At 39.2% G+C, this 16,692-nt stretch overlaps 1 protein-coding gene across 1 annotated transcript; it reads left to right on the top strand.

Moving 5' to 3' along the window:
• Positions 1-1,671: 1,671 nt before the first annotated feature.
• Positions 1,672-14,439, top strand: LOC103449879 (cystathionine beta-lyase, chloroplastic). The gene is made up of 13 exons (XM_008389204.4): positions 1,672-1,981; positions 2,401-2,590; positions 2,675-2,787; positions 3,337-3,407; positions 3,522-3,613; positions 4,263-4,350; positions 4,427-4,538; positions 5,630-5,726; positions 5,819-5,900; positions 6,695-6,812; positions 7,024-7,131; positions 7,210-7,312; positions 14,012-14,439. Exons 1-13 carry the CDS (start codon positions 1,913-1,915, stop codon positions 14,185-14,187), a joined length of 1,419 nt encoding a protein of 472 aa, XP_008387426.2. The 5' UTR covers positions 1,672-1,912; the 3' UTR covers positions 14,188-14,439.
• The last annotated feature ends 2,253 nt before the right edge of the window (positions 14,440-16,692 follow it).

Below are 16,692 nucleotides of genomic sequence, written 5' to 3'. Positions count from 1 at the left end.
TTGAAGCATTGTTTTGACGGTACTTTGGTCTACCAGTCAAACTACACCCCGAAGGTGTTACCTTTGAGTATACCTATGATCTTCCATACGCTATATGCAAATGAGACCCTTGAAGAGGTTATGGAATCCGAAATTCCATATCTAAGTTCAACTTTGCGCTTTGTTGTGCTTACGTTATGTTAGATAGGACATCTCTTTCGTTGTTGATCTATTGGTAAAGATGCAACACTGCGCCTACACGCAACCACTGAATTGGTATTAAAGACATTTTTCCCCTACCCTGAAAGGTACTATGAATTTGGGCTAATCCCAACGCATCTCGAGCGGATTCGACCTCCTGATCCTCAAAATGATACTTGCCTTGTTTGTTATGCTGACACAAGATACTTATCAAACTCGCACAAGGCACATCCCCGAATGGTTAAGTCTTTACCATTAGGGATATCGCAATATCTTAGAGGTCCATGATATGACCTTAGTTGCGAAATCTTCGAATCATTCCAAGACTCACCTTACTTCACTATGTCACATGTGAAACATGGTTGAGATATCTTGTTTAGCATATTCGAAGTACTTACTATTTTCATCCATCGTTAAGTCCCGACGACGATTTATGAAGACTATGCCACATGTATAACCCCAACCAAGACATGATACATCAACAAAGTCAACACCAAGACATATTGCGTCTACGTCTACATCTACATCAGTAAAGCAACATGAGATGAAGTCATGCAAGCCGATCCCAGACAACCTTGACGACCTCTACACGACGTCACTGCCGAAGGCAACATTTCAGAAGCTTGTCAGAGGAATTGATATGCCTAACTATTCATATGCAATGCTTGTAGTTCTTATTTGGAGGTTCAAATTTAGGGGGAGTATCCAGAAGTATACTTACTTAATCTTAATGTACTCTTTTTCCCTACGATTAAGAGCATTTTTCCCACTACGCCTTTATTTTACATACTCAAGGAGAAGTGTTGCAGTCCTATTAGATTAGGAATGTGATTGTGTAAATTCTAGTATATCTAGGGATATATTGGAATATTCTCTAGGATTATATATTATCCCATTAGAGTTGATGGGTAAGGATTTAGGGGGTGTAGTCAAACTCGGATTTGAGAGGATTTTAAAAGACTTTAAAATCCTAGTGTAGTCAATTAAAAGATTTTAAAGGATTTTAGAATCCATTCAAATCTAAGCATAGTCAATTAAAAGATTTTAAAGGATTTTAAAATCCATCTAAATCTAAGTGTATTAAAAAAACTTAAGATTTTGGAGGATTTCAATAAATTGTGGATTTTGTGGGATTTGAGAACAAAAAGTATACATAACCAAGACTAAAAAGAATCCAACCTCATCCCCTAGGATTTCAAATCCTTCCACCACAATCCATTCAAATTCTTTAAAAGCCATATGAATTTTGTAGGAGTCTTTAATCCTCTTTAATCCTATAAAATCTATCACTTTTAAAATCCTTTAAAATCTTAGTTTGACTACACTCCTTAACCTTTTTTACTACTAAATAAAGGTACAATAGGCTGATACAACACACATCTCACAATTACATATCTCTCTTCTCTCTCTATGTGCCGCACCCTCTCACTTTTGGTTTTTTGTTCAGTAAATTATGTTTATAACGTAATGAAATTTTTAGATGTATTGAAAGATTTGACACGGGCAGGTTGTCCACCTTTCACAACATACTCCACAAGTCCGTGATGTTGCAAGGGATTTGTAGCTGCAGTTGCAGTTGCACACGCTTTGAGTGAAACAATCACTGAAATACGAAAGACACTGCAACTGAATCCACGTGTGTTGTATATACTTATAAGTACAACCCTGCGAATGGCGGAAACTGTCCCCATTTCCACCGATCCTACATTCCGCATTTTCTCAACCAACAACAATGGCCGCTTCCTCTTCTCTCTCTTTTAGGTCTTTCTTCAGCTCCGTCGCCGCCGATTCCAATGACGTCGTAAGTGCTTCCACTCCCATTCTTGCTTTTGTGTTTTAATACGTGTTTGGATGCCGAGAAAATGCACAAACTATTGCTGGGTTAGGGACGGATGTTTTTGAATGTGAGAGGTAGCATCCCAGCTCGCCTTACTTTTGTCTCCTCCTGCCTTCTTATTGCCCCATTCCTGAAGTAGATTTAATTTGGGTAAATTCAGTTTATGGTCCAGTTTATGTGGTTCAGTTTGGAATTTGATTTAATGGTTTTAAATTAGGGTTTATGACTTAGGATTTTACTGAAATTTGGATGGTTTTTTATTTTTTTAGGAGTATTTCAAGTATTTTCATTACATTTGTTATTGGTCCAATGTCTACAATATTTTACAGTCTAGTGGATCCTTAAAATTGGTTTACTTCCGGTTCTAATTGGTGGATTTTTAGGGTTTAACGCCTGGGAATTTCGGGCCAAGCTTTGTGGATTCCCAGGTCAGTTTCAGGTTCGCAAAGGCAACGATATCAACGGGAAAGACGTTGTCCTGTGAGAATAAATTTCAATTGAAGTGTTCGGTGGACAGAGATATGGATCTGAGCACTTCAGCAATATCTGATGGTGTTGCAGACTGCGTAAATGGTTTGTGTCTCTTCTTTTGTTGTTGTTGTTGTTGTTATGCTTAATATATAGTTCATGCTTGCTAGTCTGTTGAATATCTCACAGAAGTTGGGCTGAAAGAGCCAAGTATCTCAACCATGCTGATGAACTTTGAGAACAAGTTTGATCCGTTTGATGCAATGAATACGCCACTTTACCAAACAGCTACGTTTAAGCAGGTAACACACGGAGATGAAGATATAGACTTGTTGCTAAGTTTTGTGTGGTCGTGATTATTCTAACTGCTATAGTTGTTAATGGTAGTGAAGAGTTTAAAGTCATTAAAGTTGAATGTTGCTTACGGACATGATAAGCTATTGTAGGAGTGTTTTTACTAGGAACTAATGTATATGAATCTGAGGTATTTTTAATGCGCAGTGAGAATCTGGTGTGGGGCTGTTGTGAGGAACCATGGATGTCGTAACTTTATTCTCTTGTTTAAGGCATCAAGCTATTTTCTTACTGGTAGGGGGTAGGCCATTTCAGGCGAGTTGAAGAAAGAACCAAGAAACTAATCTTTGAACATGTCTGAATGTTTGTATTATTTTCTCTTTACTTATTATTCTTTGCATTCGTAAGAGGAGAGTGCTTGTGCCTGTTGTTCAATATTAGGCTTGAATGTGTGTTCAAAGGCATCTTGATTGCGGGAGAAATCTCTGGCTTGTGATGTCTTTGTTAGATGATATTCTGTAACTGAGTTTCATATTAGTTATGTCTTCAATATGCAGCCTTCAGCAACAGAAAATGGTGCTTATGATTATACTAGAAGTGGAAATCCCACACGGGATGCCTTGGAAAGGTCTGATTTTACTTTGTTGAAGGTTAAATGCTGTTCAAGTCGATTTGACAACTCTTGAATGTTTTTTATTCTTATTTCTCTACATTTGTTAGCCTTTATTCCTTTGTATTTCAGCCTTTTGGCAAAGCTTGATAAAGCAGATCGAGCATTTTGTTTCACTAGTGGAATGGCTGCTTTGGCGGCTGTTGCTCATCTTTTAGGAACAGGTATTATTTTCAACTATAGTACCTTTTAATGTTGTATAGATTAGTTTAGTTACTACATTGAAGTAAGAGTGTCAGTTACACTATACACTTACTCCCTTAATACACCTCAAAATGCATCAGATACTTGGATTGGAACATGATAAATAATTAAACATGTAAGGGATTTACCTATCAGAAAATGTATATACAAATGATTCAGGCTTTGAGGTCATTCAAAATTGTACATGTGAAAACGCAAATAAAACATATATAAGAAAAACGAAGGAAAAAAATAAATCATACTCGTCCCTGAAAAATAGACGGTTCGGATGATTGAAATAAAATCTGCAGATGGGCCCCGTAATAGGGCCAGTCCTTGTGCAGCACAAGATCACCCTGAACTCTGAACTCATAAAGTACAGCCCCCAAAGTTCTGGGCAATATGGTTTTGAGCTAGTTAGGCCGGATTAAGAGTCCTGATTTTTATCTTGCAATCAGCTTATGTTCGTAGGGTTTTTAGCAGTTATTCTGTAGAAATCACATTAGCTGGACTAAATTTTGTTATTAAGACCTTGCTCTGAGCAAGTTAGTTTTGTATGCGAGTACTCAAATAAATTTCATTTCTTTTTGGAAGCTGTCTGAATAGTCAATGGTAATGATGCCATTTTAGGTGAGGAGATTGTTGCAGGAGACGACATTTATGGAGGTTCTGATCGGTTGCTATCACAAGTAGTTCCAAAGACTGGAGTTGTGGTGAAGTTAGTATGATTTTCTCCTATTCTTATATTCATTCACTTTGAGTGAACTCTGAAATTATAATGATTTACCACTCAGACGAGTGAACACAAGTGATTTAGATGAGGTTGCATCTGCTATTGGCCCCTGGACAAAGCTTGTGTGGCTGGAGAGTCCCACCAATCCTCGACAAATGATTTCTGATATTCGTGTAAGATATTTATATCCTACCATTAGACAAGCTCGTTAGTGGTGGAAATTTCTTTTATATTATTATTTATGTCTTTTTATATATGACAATATTTGATGCTTGATTGTTGGTATGATGATTGTGAATAAATATCCATTTTCTTATGATGGTCTAGGAAGTCAAGTACCCTTTGAGGTTGTATTGTAAAATATGTTGCAAAGCAATAGTATGTCTTTAGAGTATAGAATTTTGTAAATGATATACAACGATATAGAAGTTGAATAAATACTATTTAATCAAGTCCTTCAAGCTTCATATTATTTTTCCATCCCAAAACTTAGTGCTTGCTTTTCAGTTCATCAAAACTCTTGGCCCAATATGCAATGTGGTGCATAAATTTTTGTGGCAATCTTGAATCTTCTGATCTTTGTGCTCTAATAGTGAAGTTGTATAAGAACAACTGGGAACTTTCTTTGTGCTTTTATGCCCAGGTTCCATGTACTTGGATATAAATTTATTGATATAATTTCCCTAAATTAGCTTTACTTTAGTAACCAAACAATTAGTACCATGTAGAGTGTTAGGTTCATCCGTAAATTCTTAAAAATATGACTTGAATACAAAAATATTGATAAGCAACTAACCCGGCCATTCTACTTGAATGGGTATCATATTGCATGTAACTAGCGCAATTCGGGGGTGCTATGGTATAGCAGAAGGGTTATATAAAATTCTGGCCTTAAATCTTGAAAGACTAAGGGAAAATAGCCTGCGGGTTCAATAGAAGTTTGAAACAAGACCCATGGGTAACCACCACCACCCAAATTTAATGCAAAGTATAATAAATAATGAGTGCCGAACTTTTTTTATTCTATTTTTGCATTGATGCTGGGGCATATTGCTGATAGATGGTGCAATAGCACTGCTGCTCACTTGTTTCGTTTAGTGATTTTCACCATTGATTCGATATACATCATAAAGTTTCATGATCTTTTCAGTAATAACTTTGAGTTCAATATCTGGCTTAGTTTCTTTTGTTAACAAAATTATGATGAGTACAACAGGGTGCTATTTTCTAAAGACAAATTTGTTTCATGTCTATCCCTCGACAGAAAATAGCAGAGATGGCTCATGCACATGGTGCTATTGTGTTAGTCGATAACAGTATAATGTCTCCCGTATTGTCACAGCCACTGGATCTCGGAGCAGGTATAGAAAATAAGCTGCCAACTTCCAAGATTTTGCAAACTACAAATCCTTTTCAATTGTTATTGATTTTTGTTCGTCTTTCGTTCTTCCAGACATTGTTATGCACTCGGCCACAAAGTTTATTGCTGGACACAGTGATGTCATGGCAGGTGTTTTAGCTGTTAAAGGCGATAGGTTGAGCCTCTTACTCTATCTTTACCATTGCCTTTATGTCTTACTAGCCTTCATGCACGCGCTCACGCACGCATAAGATATTTTTTGAATCACGGCGTGGTATGCGCGACTTACACGTTTTAAGTGTATTTATATGCGTAAATTGACAAAAGGAAAGTCAAATATTTGAAGTAAATGAATAATTCATAAACCAATTAAAGCAGTTGAATTCACATAATAAAATCGGTCTCTATAGAATTTACATTAAGAATAAAGAAAATAATATTTAATAAACAATTGATTGAATCATATTATTGCTAGTCTATTGTAAGGCTAAGCCCACCTCCTTCCCCCTTAGTGTATTTATTTAAAAAAATAAAAATAAAAATAAAAAAAACAATCATTTCACGATTAATTTAATCACATTATTATCCGTTTGCGAAAGACCCTTTTTTTATTCTTTTATCTCTTCCCACTTAGTGGGAAAAGGCTTTGTTGTTGTTATTATCTGGGTGCGAAAGACCCTTGACAACTTATTTAATCACATTGTTATCCGTGTGCGAAAAACCTTTTTTTATTCTTTTATCTCTTTCCACTTATATTATATTTTATGATGATCAATTACCAAATTACCCCTGCATTCTTTGGTATATTATATTGGGCTGCTTTTGGATTTTTTTTGTTTAGGGGCAATTTTGTCCTAATATTTTTGTCGAATGGCGTGACCCCAATTTTTTGTCAGCATGCGTGGGGCGCTGGCTTTCTATTATATAGATATCCATACCTGACTTCCTACTTGTTTCCACTATTAATAGCTTGGCGAAACAGCTATATTTCCTACAAAATGCAGAAGGCTCTGGGTTAGCTCCATTTGATTGTTGGGTCTGTTTACGAGGAATTAAGACAATGGCCTTGCGTGTTGAGAAGCAACAGGTGTGGTTTCGTTTGCGCTTGTAATTGTGCCATTTCAGATATCATATGTTTATCATTCTAGGATATAGATACTACGTATGCTCTCTTTTCTACTGTTTTTGCAATGAAAGATTAGTGAGTTTTGTTGCAGGCTCTGTGAAAGATTTGGCTTTCCCAAAAATTTTACTGATTAAAATCTGCAGTATTTCTAATGCTTCTGCACATTTGGCAGGATAATGCTCAAAAAATTGCTGAGTTCCTCGCTTCCCATCCGCGAGTGACACAAGTTAATTATGCTGGGCTTTCTGGTCATCCTGGACGTGCCTTGCATTATTCTCAGGTATGAACCTCAATAAAATTGTAGATTCATAACTCAACACGATCAATTTTTCCAGATTCTCATACACACCTCTTTCAGGCAAAGGGTGCAGGATCTGTATTGAGTTTTCTGACAGGTTCATTGTCACTATCAAAGCATATTGTCGAGACTACCAAATACTTCAGTATAACTGTCAGTTTCGGTAATAATTCCTACTCAATTATCAGCTTTCCATTGTTCTGACAAATAGTGCACCGATATTTGTGAGTGGTTGATAGTGAGAACCGTGTGAAAAAGGTTTCCCCTTTCATCTCTATTCATATTTAATAGGCATCGCTTGTTGGTGATGGATGTACATATCAAAAGAGTGAGAAAAAAGAACAAGACTTGGAAGTGCCCAAGGACTAGATGGTGGAATCTAAAAGGAGAAAAACAAGTCATTTTCAAAGAGAAAGTAATCACCCAGTGTGGGTGGGATAGAGAGGGGGAAGCTAGCCAAAGATGGGATTCCATGGCTAGTTGTATCCGAAAAGTAGCAAAAGAGATATTAGGAGAGTCCAAGGGCTTTGCTCCACACCAAAAGGAATCTTGGTGGTGGAATGAGGAGGTACAAACAAAGGTGAAGGCTAAGAAGGAATGTTGTAAAGCCTTATACAAGGACAGGACCAATGAAAATGGTGAAATGTATAGAAGAGCGAAGCAAGAGGCGAAGAAAGCTATGAGAAAAACTAAGTTAGCGGCTTATGACGATATGTATAAGCGACTAGATACCAAAGAAGGAGAGTTGGATATCTATAAACTAGCTAGAGCAAGGGAAAAGAAGACAAGGGACCTAAACCAAGTGAGGTGCATCAAGGATGAGGATGGAAAGGTTCTTGCTACAGAGAATGCAGTCAAAGATAGATGGAGAGGTTATTTTCATAATCTTTTCAATGAAGGACATGAAAGGAGTACTTCTTTAGGGGAGTTGAGTAACTCAGAAGAGTGTAGAAACTACTCCTTTTATCGTCGAATCAAGAAGGAAGAAGTGGTTGTAGCTTTGAAGAAGATGAAGCATAGAAAAGCAGTGGGCCCAGACGATATACCGATCGAAGTGTGGAAAGTCTTGGGAGAGACAGGTATAGCATGGCTCACTGACCTTTTCAATAGGATTTTGAAAACGAAGAAGATGCCAAATGAGTGGTGAAAGAGCACTTTGGTGCCTATCTACAAGAATAAGGGCGACGTACAAAATTGCATGAACTATAGGGGTATTAAGCTAATAAGTCATACAATGAAGCTCTGGGAGAGAGTCATTGAGCATAGATTGAGGCAAGAGACACGGGTTTCGGACAACCAATTCGGGTTCATACCAGGGCGCTCAACCATGGAGGCAATCTATCTCTTACGAAGATTGATGGGAAAGATATAGAGATGGGAAAAAGGATTTACACATGGTCTTTATAGATTTGGAAAAAGCGTATGATAGGGTCCCAAGAGACATTCTTTGGAGGATTTTAGAGAAGAAAGGAGTACAAGTAACATATATCCAAGCTATAAAGGATATGTATGAAGGAGTAAAGACTGCCGTAAGAACTCATGAAGGACAAACCGAAAGCTTCCCCATAACTGTAGGATTACATCAAGGCTCATCCTTATGTCCTTACCTTTTTGCGTTGGTAATGGATGAGTTAACAGGACATATTCAAGATGATATTCCTTGGTGTATGCTTTTCGCAGACGATATAGTGTTGATAGATGAAACTCAGGAAGGGGTAAATGCGAAGCTTAGCCTTTGGAGAGAAGTGTTGGAATCTAAAGGTCTTCGCCTAAGTTGATCAAAGACAAAATATATGGAGTGCAAGTTCAGTGCAAATGGAGGTCAAAATGAGTTAGGGGTGAGGATCGGAGATCAGGAAATACCAAAGAGGGATCGTTTTCGCTACTTAGGATCTATCTTGCAAAAGAACGAAGAATTAGATGGAGATCTCAACCATAGAATACAAGCTGGATGGATGAAGTGGAAGAGTGCATTCGGCGTGTTGTGTGACCGCCGTATGCCACTGAAGCTCAAAGGAAAATTTTATAGGACGGCAATAAGGCCGGTGATGCTGTATGGCACAGAATGTTGGGTGGTGAAGCATCAACACGTACACAAAATGGGTGTAGCGAAGATGAGGATGCTTCGTTGGATGTGTGGGCACACGAGAAAGGATAAGATTAAGAATGAGGATATCCGAGGTAAAGTAGGAGTAGCCAAAATTGTAGGAAAGTTGAGAGAAAATCGGTTACAGTGGTTTGGACATGTGCAAAGAAGGCCTACTGACGCTTCGGTTAGAAGATGCGACTACGGGACAGAGGTTTAGGGCCGAAGGGGTAGAGAAAGACTTAGGAAAACGTTGGGAGACTCTAAGAAAAGACTTAAGAGTATTTGAATCTAACGGAGGACATGACACAGGACCGAGCACAATGGCGTTCTAAGATTCATATAGCCGACCCCACTCAGTGAAGAAGGCTTTGGTGTATTTAACACAATACGTTGGAAATGAAGCAAAGCTTATTTATTGATATCTCCGATAAGTTACAAATATGTACATATACATGAGTCAAAATAAACAAACAACAGGGAGCCTTCACAAATGTTGCTTAGGAGAAGTCTCAGCAGTTGGTAGAGCCCCAGAAAAAGAAGGCACCGGAGGGGGATTATTCGGAGCCTCAGTACTGAACAGAACCCTAGAAGGATGAGGCATTGGAGGTTGATCATTTGGAGCTTCATTATGCGGTACAGCCCCAGAAGACGAAGACAATAAATGCCTTTGGAACAAACCCACAAACCGCTGATGATCAAGTAAAACCTGACCATCAGATTCCTTCATCTGGTCAAGCTTCCTCTTCATGTTTGTAGCATAGTTATGTGCGAGCCGGTGCAACTGTTTATTCTCATGCTTGAGCCCTCTAATCTCCTGTTTAAGACTCATCACTTCAACCGTCAATGATTCAACTTGGCGGGTTCGAGCAAATAAGCGTTGGGCCATATTAGACACAGAACCTGCACACTGAACACTCAGAGCCAGAGAATCCTTAACAGCCAACTCATCAGACCGTTTGGAAAGTAGTCTGTTATCTTTAGGAGTGAGAAGGTTCCTGGCCACCACCGCAGCGGTCATATCATTCTTCATCACGGAATCCCCAACGGTAAGAGGACCAGTAGGGGATAAGAAGGATGGGCGTCATATGTTGTCTGGAGAAGGCATGGCTGCCTCTTCAACAAGGTTCAAGTCAAAATGACAGTCGGAGGGGCCAGACATTTTCAAAGGTGTTGAAGAGAGAAGAGGTCGGACAAATCAAGATCTTAGAAGTGCAAGAAGGGAGCTTCTACTGGTGAAGATTCAAGTGTGCTTTGAAACTTAATGCCAGCCTCTATAAAAATCTGTACTTGACGGAGCTTCAGAAATCGAAGACGCGTCTGCCCAGAAATCGAAGAGGCGTTTGCTTTCTCAAAAGCTGGGCTGCTCAAAGGCCACGAATGCCGATTTCAGAAATCAAAGAGGCGCTTGCTTTCTCAAAAGCTGGGCTGTTTAGAGACCACGAGGGCCGATCTCAGAAATCGAAGAGGCACCTGCTTTTTTCAGCCTTGTTAGCACCTGTCACATGCACACTCAGCTTTGCTGAAATTACGGGCATTCTGTTGAAGATTTCTGGTGAAGTAGAAAGCACGTGAATCTTACTGTTCAATCATCCACTTTTCACACGCACCATCAGCTCATGGGTACCACAGATAACTTTGCCAAAGATCTCTGACAAAGTTTAGACACGTGAAGCTTGCAGCTCCCACTACATCGCTATGACCAAGAAGGGTAAAATAATAGCAAAGAAACAACACTAACAAAGTTTAGACACATAAATTTTGAAGGTCTAGCTATCATATTATTATCCACAAGGGTAAAGGAACAGCATCACTGCTGGATAATTGGAAAGTCCCTGTGTGTCAACCTCTGTGCTCCGTGGCAAGGTAGACTAGCAAACATGTCCAACCTTTACTCACATTCGAGAAAACACTCCCAACAAGATTGCTTGCTCCAAAATCGAAGAGGCACCGTCCTCCGAATCTCGAGAGCCAGACTCCCAACATGATTACTTTCTCAAAAATCGAAGAGACACCGCTCTCCGAATCTCGAAAGCCAGACTCCCAGCAGGATTGCTCTCTCAAAAATCGAAGAGGCACCGTTCTCCGAATCTCAAGAGCCAGATCCCCGACAGGATTGCTTGTTCGAAAACCGAAGAGGCACAGCTTTCTCAACTTCGAGACCCAGATCTCCTTGGCTAAAGCTTGTCTGTAATCTTCACACGCAACATCAGCTTTCCAGATACCACAGACCACTTTTTCAAAGTGCTCTGACACACGTGAAGCTGGCAGCTCCCACTACCGTGCTATGACCAAGCAGGGTAAAGGAATAACATTACTACTTGTTGTTAGGGAGACTTCTATATATGTCGACCTCCATCCTCAACGGACAGGCAGACCTGCAAAAATGCTCAACCCTTCGTCATATCTGAGAGGGCACTCCCAACGAAGCCTTTCGAAATACTCAGCTTTCTTTCCTCCCAATAATACCTCTGCAAACAAGCTACACCAGAGCAAGAATATCTCATATCATCAGGGTTAAAAACAAGAGTATCCCATATCATGCTTTTTCCCTGTCTTTTTCTTTGGCCTTGTTCTTACCTGCAAGACAAGGAGAAAGAGAGCAATCAGTCAGCACTTGGAATCAAGCCTCCAGTCAGGAACTGACTGCCTGGAACCCCTTACCTGATTACTTACCTGGCATTGCTCTCGAGTACTCATCTTCAACATCTTATGCTTCCAGAGAAGATACCACATCTGCCTGAGGAACTGATAGAGAAAGTGAGAAGGATACAAGGAAGCATGTGGAGACAAGCGTAACAGAACACGTGCCGAAACATCCACTACTTTGTCAACAGCAAAAGTATCCCATATCAGCAAGGTCGAACGTACTCTAGATTTGATGGACTTGTTTTGACCCTCAAATTCTTCAGTCGGCCTTATACTCTGGAGGAAACCAGAAAACCCTTCAACCCAGTTCAAGAATAAGCATGTGGAAAGTTACTTCTTCAAAAGCAAAAGTATCTCATATCATCTATTCTCCTTTTCTTCTCTTTATCCTTCATGCTGCCTGCAAGATAGGGAGAATGAGAACAATCAGCCGGAACTCGAAATCAAACTTCTGATCTAGAACTGATTGCTTGGAGCTCTGATTGCTTACCTTGTCTATCACCTCTTTCAGCAGATCCCCTAGCTTGGCGACTTGGGGGACTCCTACTACATGGTTTGTATCGCGCTTGACCAAGCCTGAAACTACAAGTAAGCTTCAAGTGAAATTGATACATTACCTTGTGCATCTCCACCAATTAAAGATACCACCCCTGGACGGAGGAAGAGTACTTACAGAGAAGATGCCACATCTACCTATGAGACAGATAAGGCAAGTGAAGACGATACCACACTTCGATACTTAGAAGTTTCGTGATTACGAGATCATTCTCCCACAATATTTCCTAATGTCATTTGTACTAAATTATTCACTTGTACTCACTAAAGGAGAGCTTGAACTTATGTACTTGTGTAAACCCTTCACAATTAATGAGAACTCCTCTACTCCGTGGACGTAGCCAATCTGGATAAACCACGTACATCTTATGTTTGTTTTCCTGTCTCTATCCATTTACATACTTATCCACACTAATGACCAGAGCAATCTAGCAAAGCTCACAAACTTAATACTTTCTGTTGTACCAAAGTCCTCACTGATTTTGTCCATCAACAATCCTTAAGTCCTTACCTTTTTGTGTTGGTAATGGATGAGTTAACAGAACATATTCAAGATGATATTCCTTGGTGTATGCTTTTCGTAAATGATATAGTGTTGATAGATGAAACTCATGAGGGGTAAATGCAAAGCTTAACCTTTGGAGAGAAGTGTTGGAATCTAAAGATCTTTGTCTAAGCCGATCAAAGACAGAATATATGGAGTGCAAGTTCAGTACAAATGGAGGCCAAAATGAGTTAGGGGCGAGGATCGGAGATCAGATAATACCAAAGAGCGACCGTTTTCGTTACCTAAGATCTATCTTGCAAAAGAACGGAGAATTAGATGGAGATCTTAACCATAGAATACAAGTTGGATGGATGAAGTGAAAGAGTGCATCCGGCGTGTTGTGTGACCGTCGTAGGCCACTGAAGCTCAAGGGAAAATTTTATAGGACGGCAATAAGGCCGGCGATGCTGTATGGCACAGAATATTGGGCGGTGAAGCATCAACACGTACACAAAATGGGTTTGGACATGTGCACAGAAGGCCTACTGACGCTCCGGTTCGAAGATGTGACTATGGGATAGAGGTTCAGGGCCGAAGGGGTAGAGGAAGACCTAGGAAAACTTTGGAAGAGATCCTAGGAAAAGACTTAGAGTACTTAGATCTAACGGAGGACATGACACAAAACCGAGCGCAATAGCATTCTAGGATTCATATAGCCGACCCCACTTAGTGGGAAAAGGCTTTGTTGTTGTTGTTGTTGTAGAGATGAAAGGGGAAGGTTCAATAAGAAAACTGATTCCAAAGGCAGACTGCACTCACGATTAGTGCATGTGTAAATCACTTCGTGTATAATGCGATGCATTATAATACATGATTACTTGTAGATGGACATACTGTTGATTTGCAATGTTTTTATTCAAAACATGTATATTTTAAAGCTCTTTTGATTATCGTCACCATTACTGATGCTATTATTTTTATGCTTTGTTCTATTAGTGGGTAATCTTGAGCATCAACATTGTTGGGTGAAAATCATGCAAAACAATTCTATAATTAAGCTGACCTTAGATTTCTTATATTTACAGGGAGTGTGAAGTCCCTTATAAGCCTGCCGTGCTTCATGTCTCATGCAAGCATACCATCTGCAGTGCGTGAGGCCAGAGGTCTATCTGAAGATCTTGTTCGTATTTCTGTGGGGATTGAGGATGTGAATGATCTGATTGCTGATTTGGACCATGCACTTAAAACTGGCGCTCTGTAGTTGCCCAAGGGTTATGACCGGCAGCTTTGAATTGGCATAATGATATCTGCCCACCGCGAACGGGTTACAGAGCAATAGGTAACTAGTCATTCTGATTTTCATTGCTCCCAAACAGTGGACAATAATTTTATTTTGGTTTAGTTGATCGGCTACACAGTTATTAGTTGAGAATGCATAGAAAGACGCAGGTTTGGTACAGACGTGGTGAATCGATCGTAGATTATGAAATCTTAGATCCTACTGTTACAGAAATTCTCTCTCGTGTTATCTGAAAAATTCGCAAACTAGACTCTTACCGGAATTTGTCCAGCCGCAAAAATATTACCAAGGGAGTGCCAATATTCAAGTGTCCTTTCTGAGGACTGAGCCTCTTCAGAATGGGAAACAACTGGAGCAGTTGTTGAACTATTCAATCTTTGTATGGCTCTTTCCTCTACAAATCCACGAAAAGGTGACCAACCGGTTTCAGGTTCGATGAGAATAAGAAGAGGAAGCAAAGATGGCGGGGGGAAGCCTTTTTCGGCTTTGTTGCGCCCGAGGGGTATCCTTTCCTCCTTCCTCCATGACTTTACACTCACTGTTAAATGAAGAGATGTTAGTGACTTTGGTCTCGGGCGGGGGGTTCTCCGTGCCTTGGGTACAAGGACTTCAGATAAGGCGTTATTCGTGAATTAGGTGTGGTTTGAATTTAGTGGTTGGCATGGTAAGATGAGATGTATGGGAAGACGAATTGCATCGATCCATCCAAAAGAAATGGATCAAATTGATAACTCCTATTACAATAAATTAAAAGAAAAAACTAAATTGCAAGAAATTAAAGTACTCTTAATTCCGCAAAAAATAAAATTACTCTACGTGCAATTAAATTATTTCAAGTGCGAGAAAATTAAAGTTACTCCAAGTGTGGAAAATTAAAATTAGCCTGTGCGAGAAAATTAAATTTACTCTAGATGCAAGAAAATTAAATTATTCTACAAGCAAGAAAACCAAATCATTTTATAAACTGGAAAATGCAAGTTACTCTACGAATTGAAAGTGCAAGCTATGTTTGGCTCATCTTGAACGAGAAAATGAGATTGTATTAAACATTAAAATAACAAAAAAACTTCTATGGTGTCCGAATGCCTTTCACATAATTTAGATCAATTTAATGTAGATTATCTTATTGTTTGTAAAAATAAATAAATAAAGGGTTACATTTGATATTCCGCAGGAGTACTTGTACTCCAAGAAATCCTAGCTATAATAGAAAAGCCCAATCTATAGAGACTTGAGACTCCTAATCTGAATCAAATCGCATACTTTCCTGAAAAAATGCAAATTCTAGAGAGGCGGTAGGTCTGCATGTATATATATATTGAAGCAAATTAAGGAGCTAGCAACTCGCTTATATCACACAAAACAAAACCCACTTCATTACTCCTCCAGGAAATCCCTAAACCCTAACAAACTTACTCTTCTCCTCCATATATTAAGGGGAAATAGACAGAAATAGGACATTTTCTTAATTTTAGGATTAAAATAGGATTTTTATTATATGCACACACCATGCACAACAATTGGACAGAAATAGGATTCGTCTTACACCTTGAAATGATCAAATTGCCTTCATATATAACTGTGTTATTCCTCCCATTTTTTTATTTCTCTCTCTCTCTCTCTCTCCTCTCTCTACTCTTTCTCTCTCTCCCCCTCCCTCTCTCTCAAAAATTGATATTTATTGGATGTTCTTAGATTAGTGAAAGATAATGAACAACCCAGTTGGAAGGTTTGATTTATCTGGAGATTGTTTGTGTTTGTTGATTGGCCCTTTTGGGAAATGAACACATTTCATGCTTGCAGATTGGGGATTTCTTCCTCAAATCATCATCTTCTTCTCCAAATTCAAAATATCATTCCAAACCCATCTGAGTCAAAACTAATCTGCAATCCAAAAAAAAATTCAGATGTCGAAGAAAATCCATTATAAAAAACTAAAGACACCATTTTTTCTGCTGCAATCTCTCTCTCCCCTCCATCGATGGACGCCTTCTCCCTCTAAGTTCGAAGAAAATCTAAAATTTCTTATATGTACCAATAGGTGCAACGATGTCGGTTTTTTTTTGTGGACGTGCATCGTGCAATTAACGGCGTTGGGGGGATATGTGAGGGCCTAGATTCTGGAAATCCCTTAGAGATCTGTAGTTTATAAATCTTTGACCTGATCCTAGATTCTGGAAATCTCATTAATAATCATCTATTTCCAGTGACATGCACACGACATAAACACGACATGCATAGGACATGGACATGACATGCTCACAGATTTGAGCCAATCGAAAACCCAGAGCTCACAGCTCTCTCTTCGAAATTAGAAAAATGACTTCGTCACCTCTAACGTCACCACCATATACACTATAAGCACACCACATGCACATCATATGTACAGTACATGCACATTATATGCATAGAACTAGAGATCGAGCAACGAGTTGCATTCTCATTAATAAGAAACTTTAACGGCAT

The sequence above is a fragment of the Malus domestica genome, chromosome 12, assembly GCF_042453785.1.
Source record: "Malus domestica chromosome 12, GDT2T_hap1".
NCBI lineage: Eukaryota > Viridiplantae > Streptophyta > Magnoliopsida > Rosales > Rosaceae > Malus > Malus domestica.
This window is presented reverse-complemented; position numbering and strand designations above follow the sequence as displayed.

Coding starts and splice junctions, on each gene's coding strand:
- LOC103449879 (XM_008389204.4), top strand. CDS start 1,913: ATGGCCGCTTCCTCTTCTCTCTCTTTTAGGTCTTTCTTCAGCTCCGTC. Junction 2,788..3,336: donor AAACAGCTACGTTTAAGCAG/GTAACACACGGA, acceptor TTCAATATGCAG/CCTTCAGCAACAGAAAATGG. Junction 7,313..14,011: donor CAGTATAACTGTCAGTTTCG/GTAATAATTCCT, acceptor TTATATTTACAG/GGAGTGTGAAGTCCCTTATA.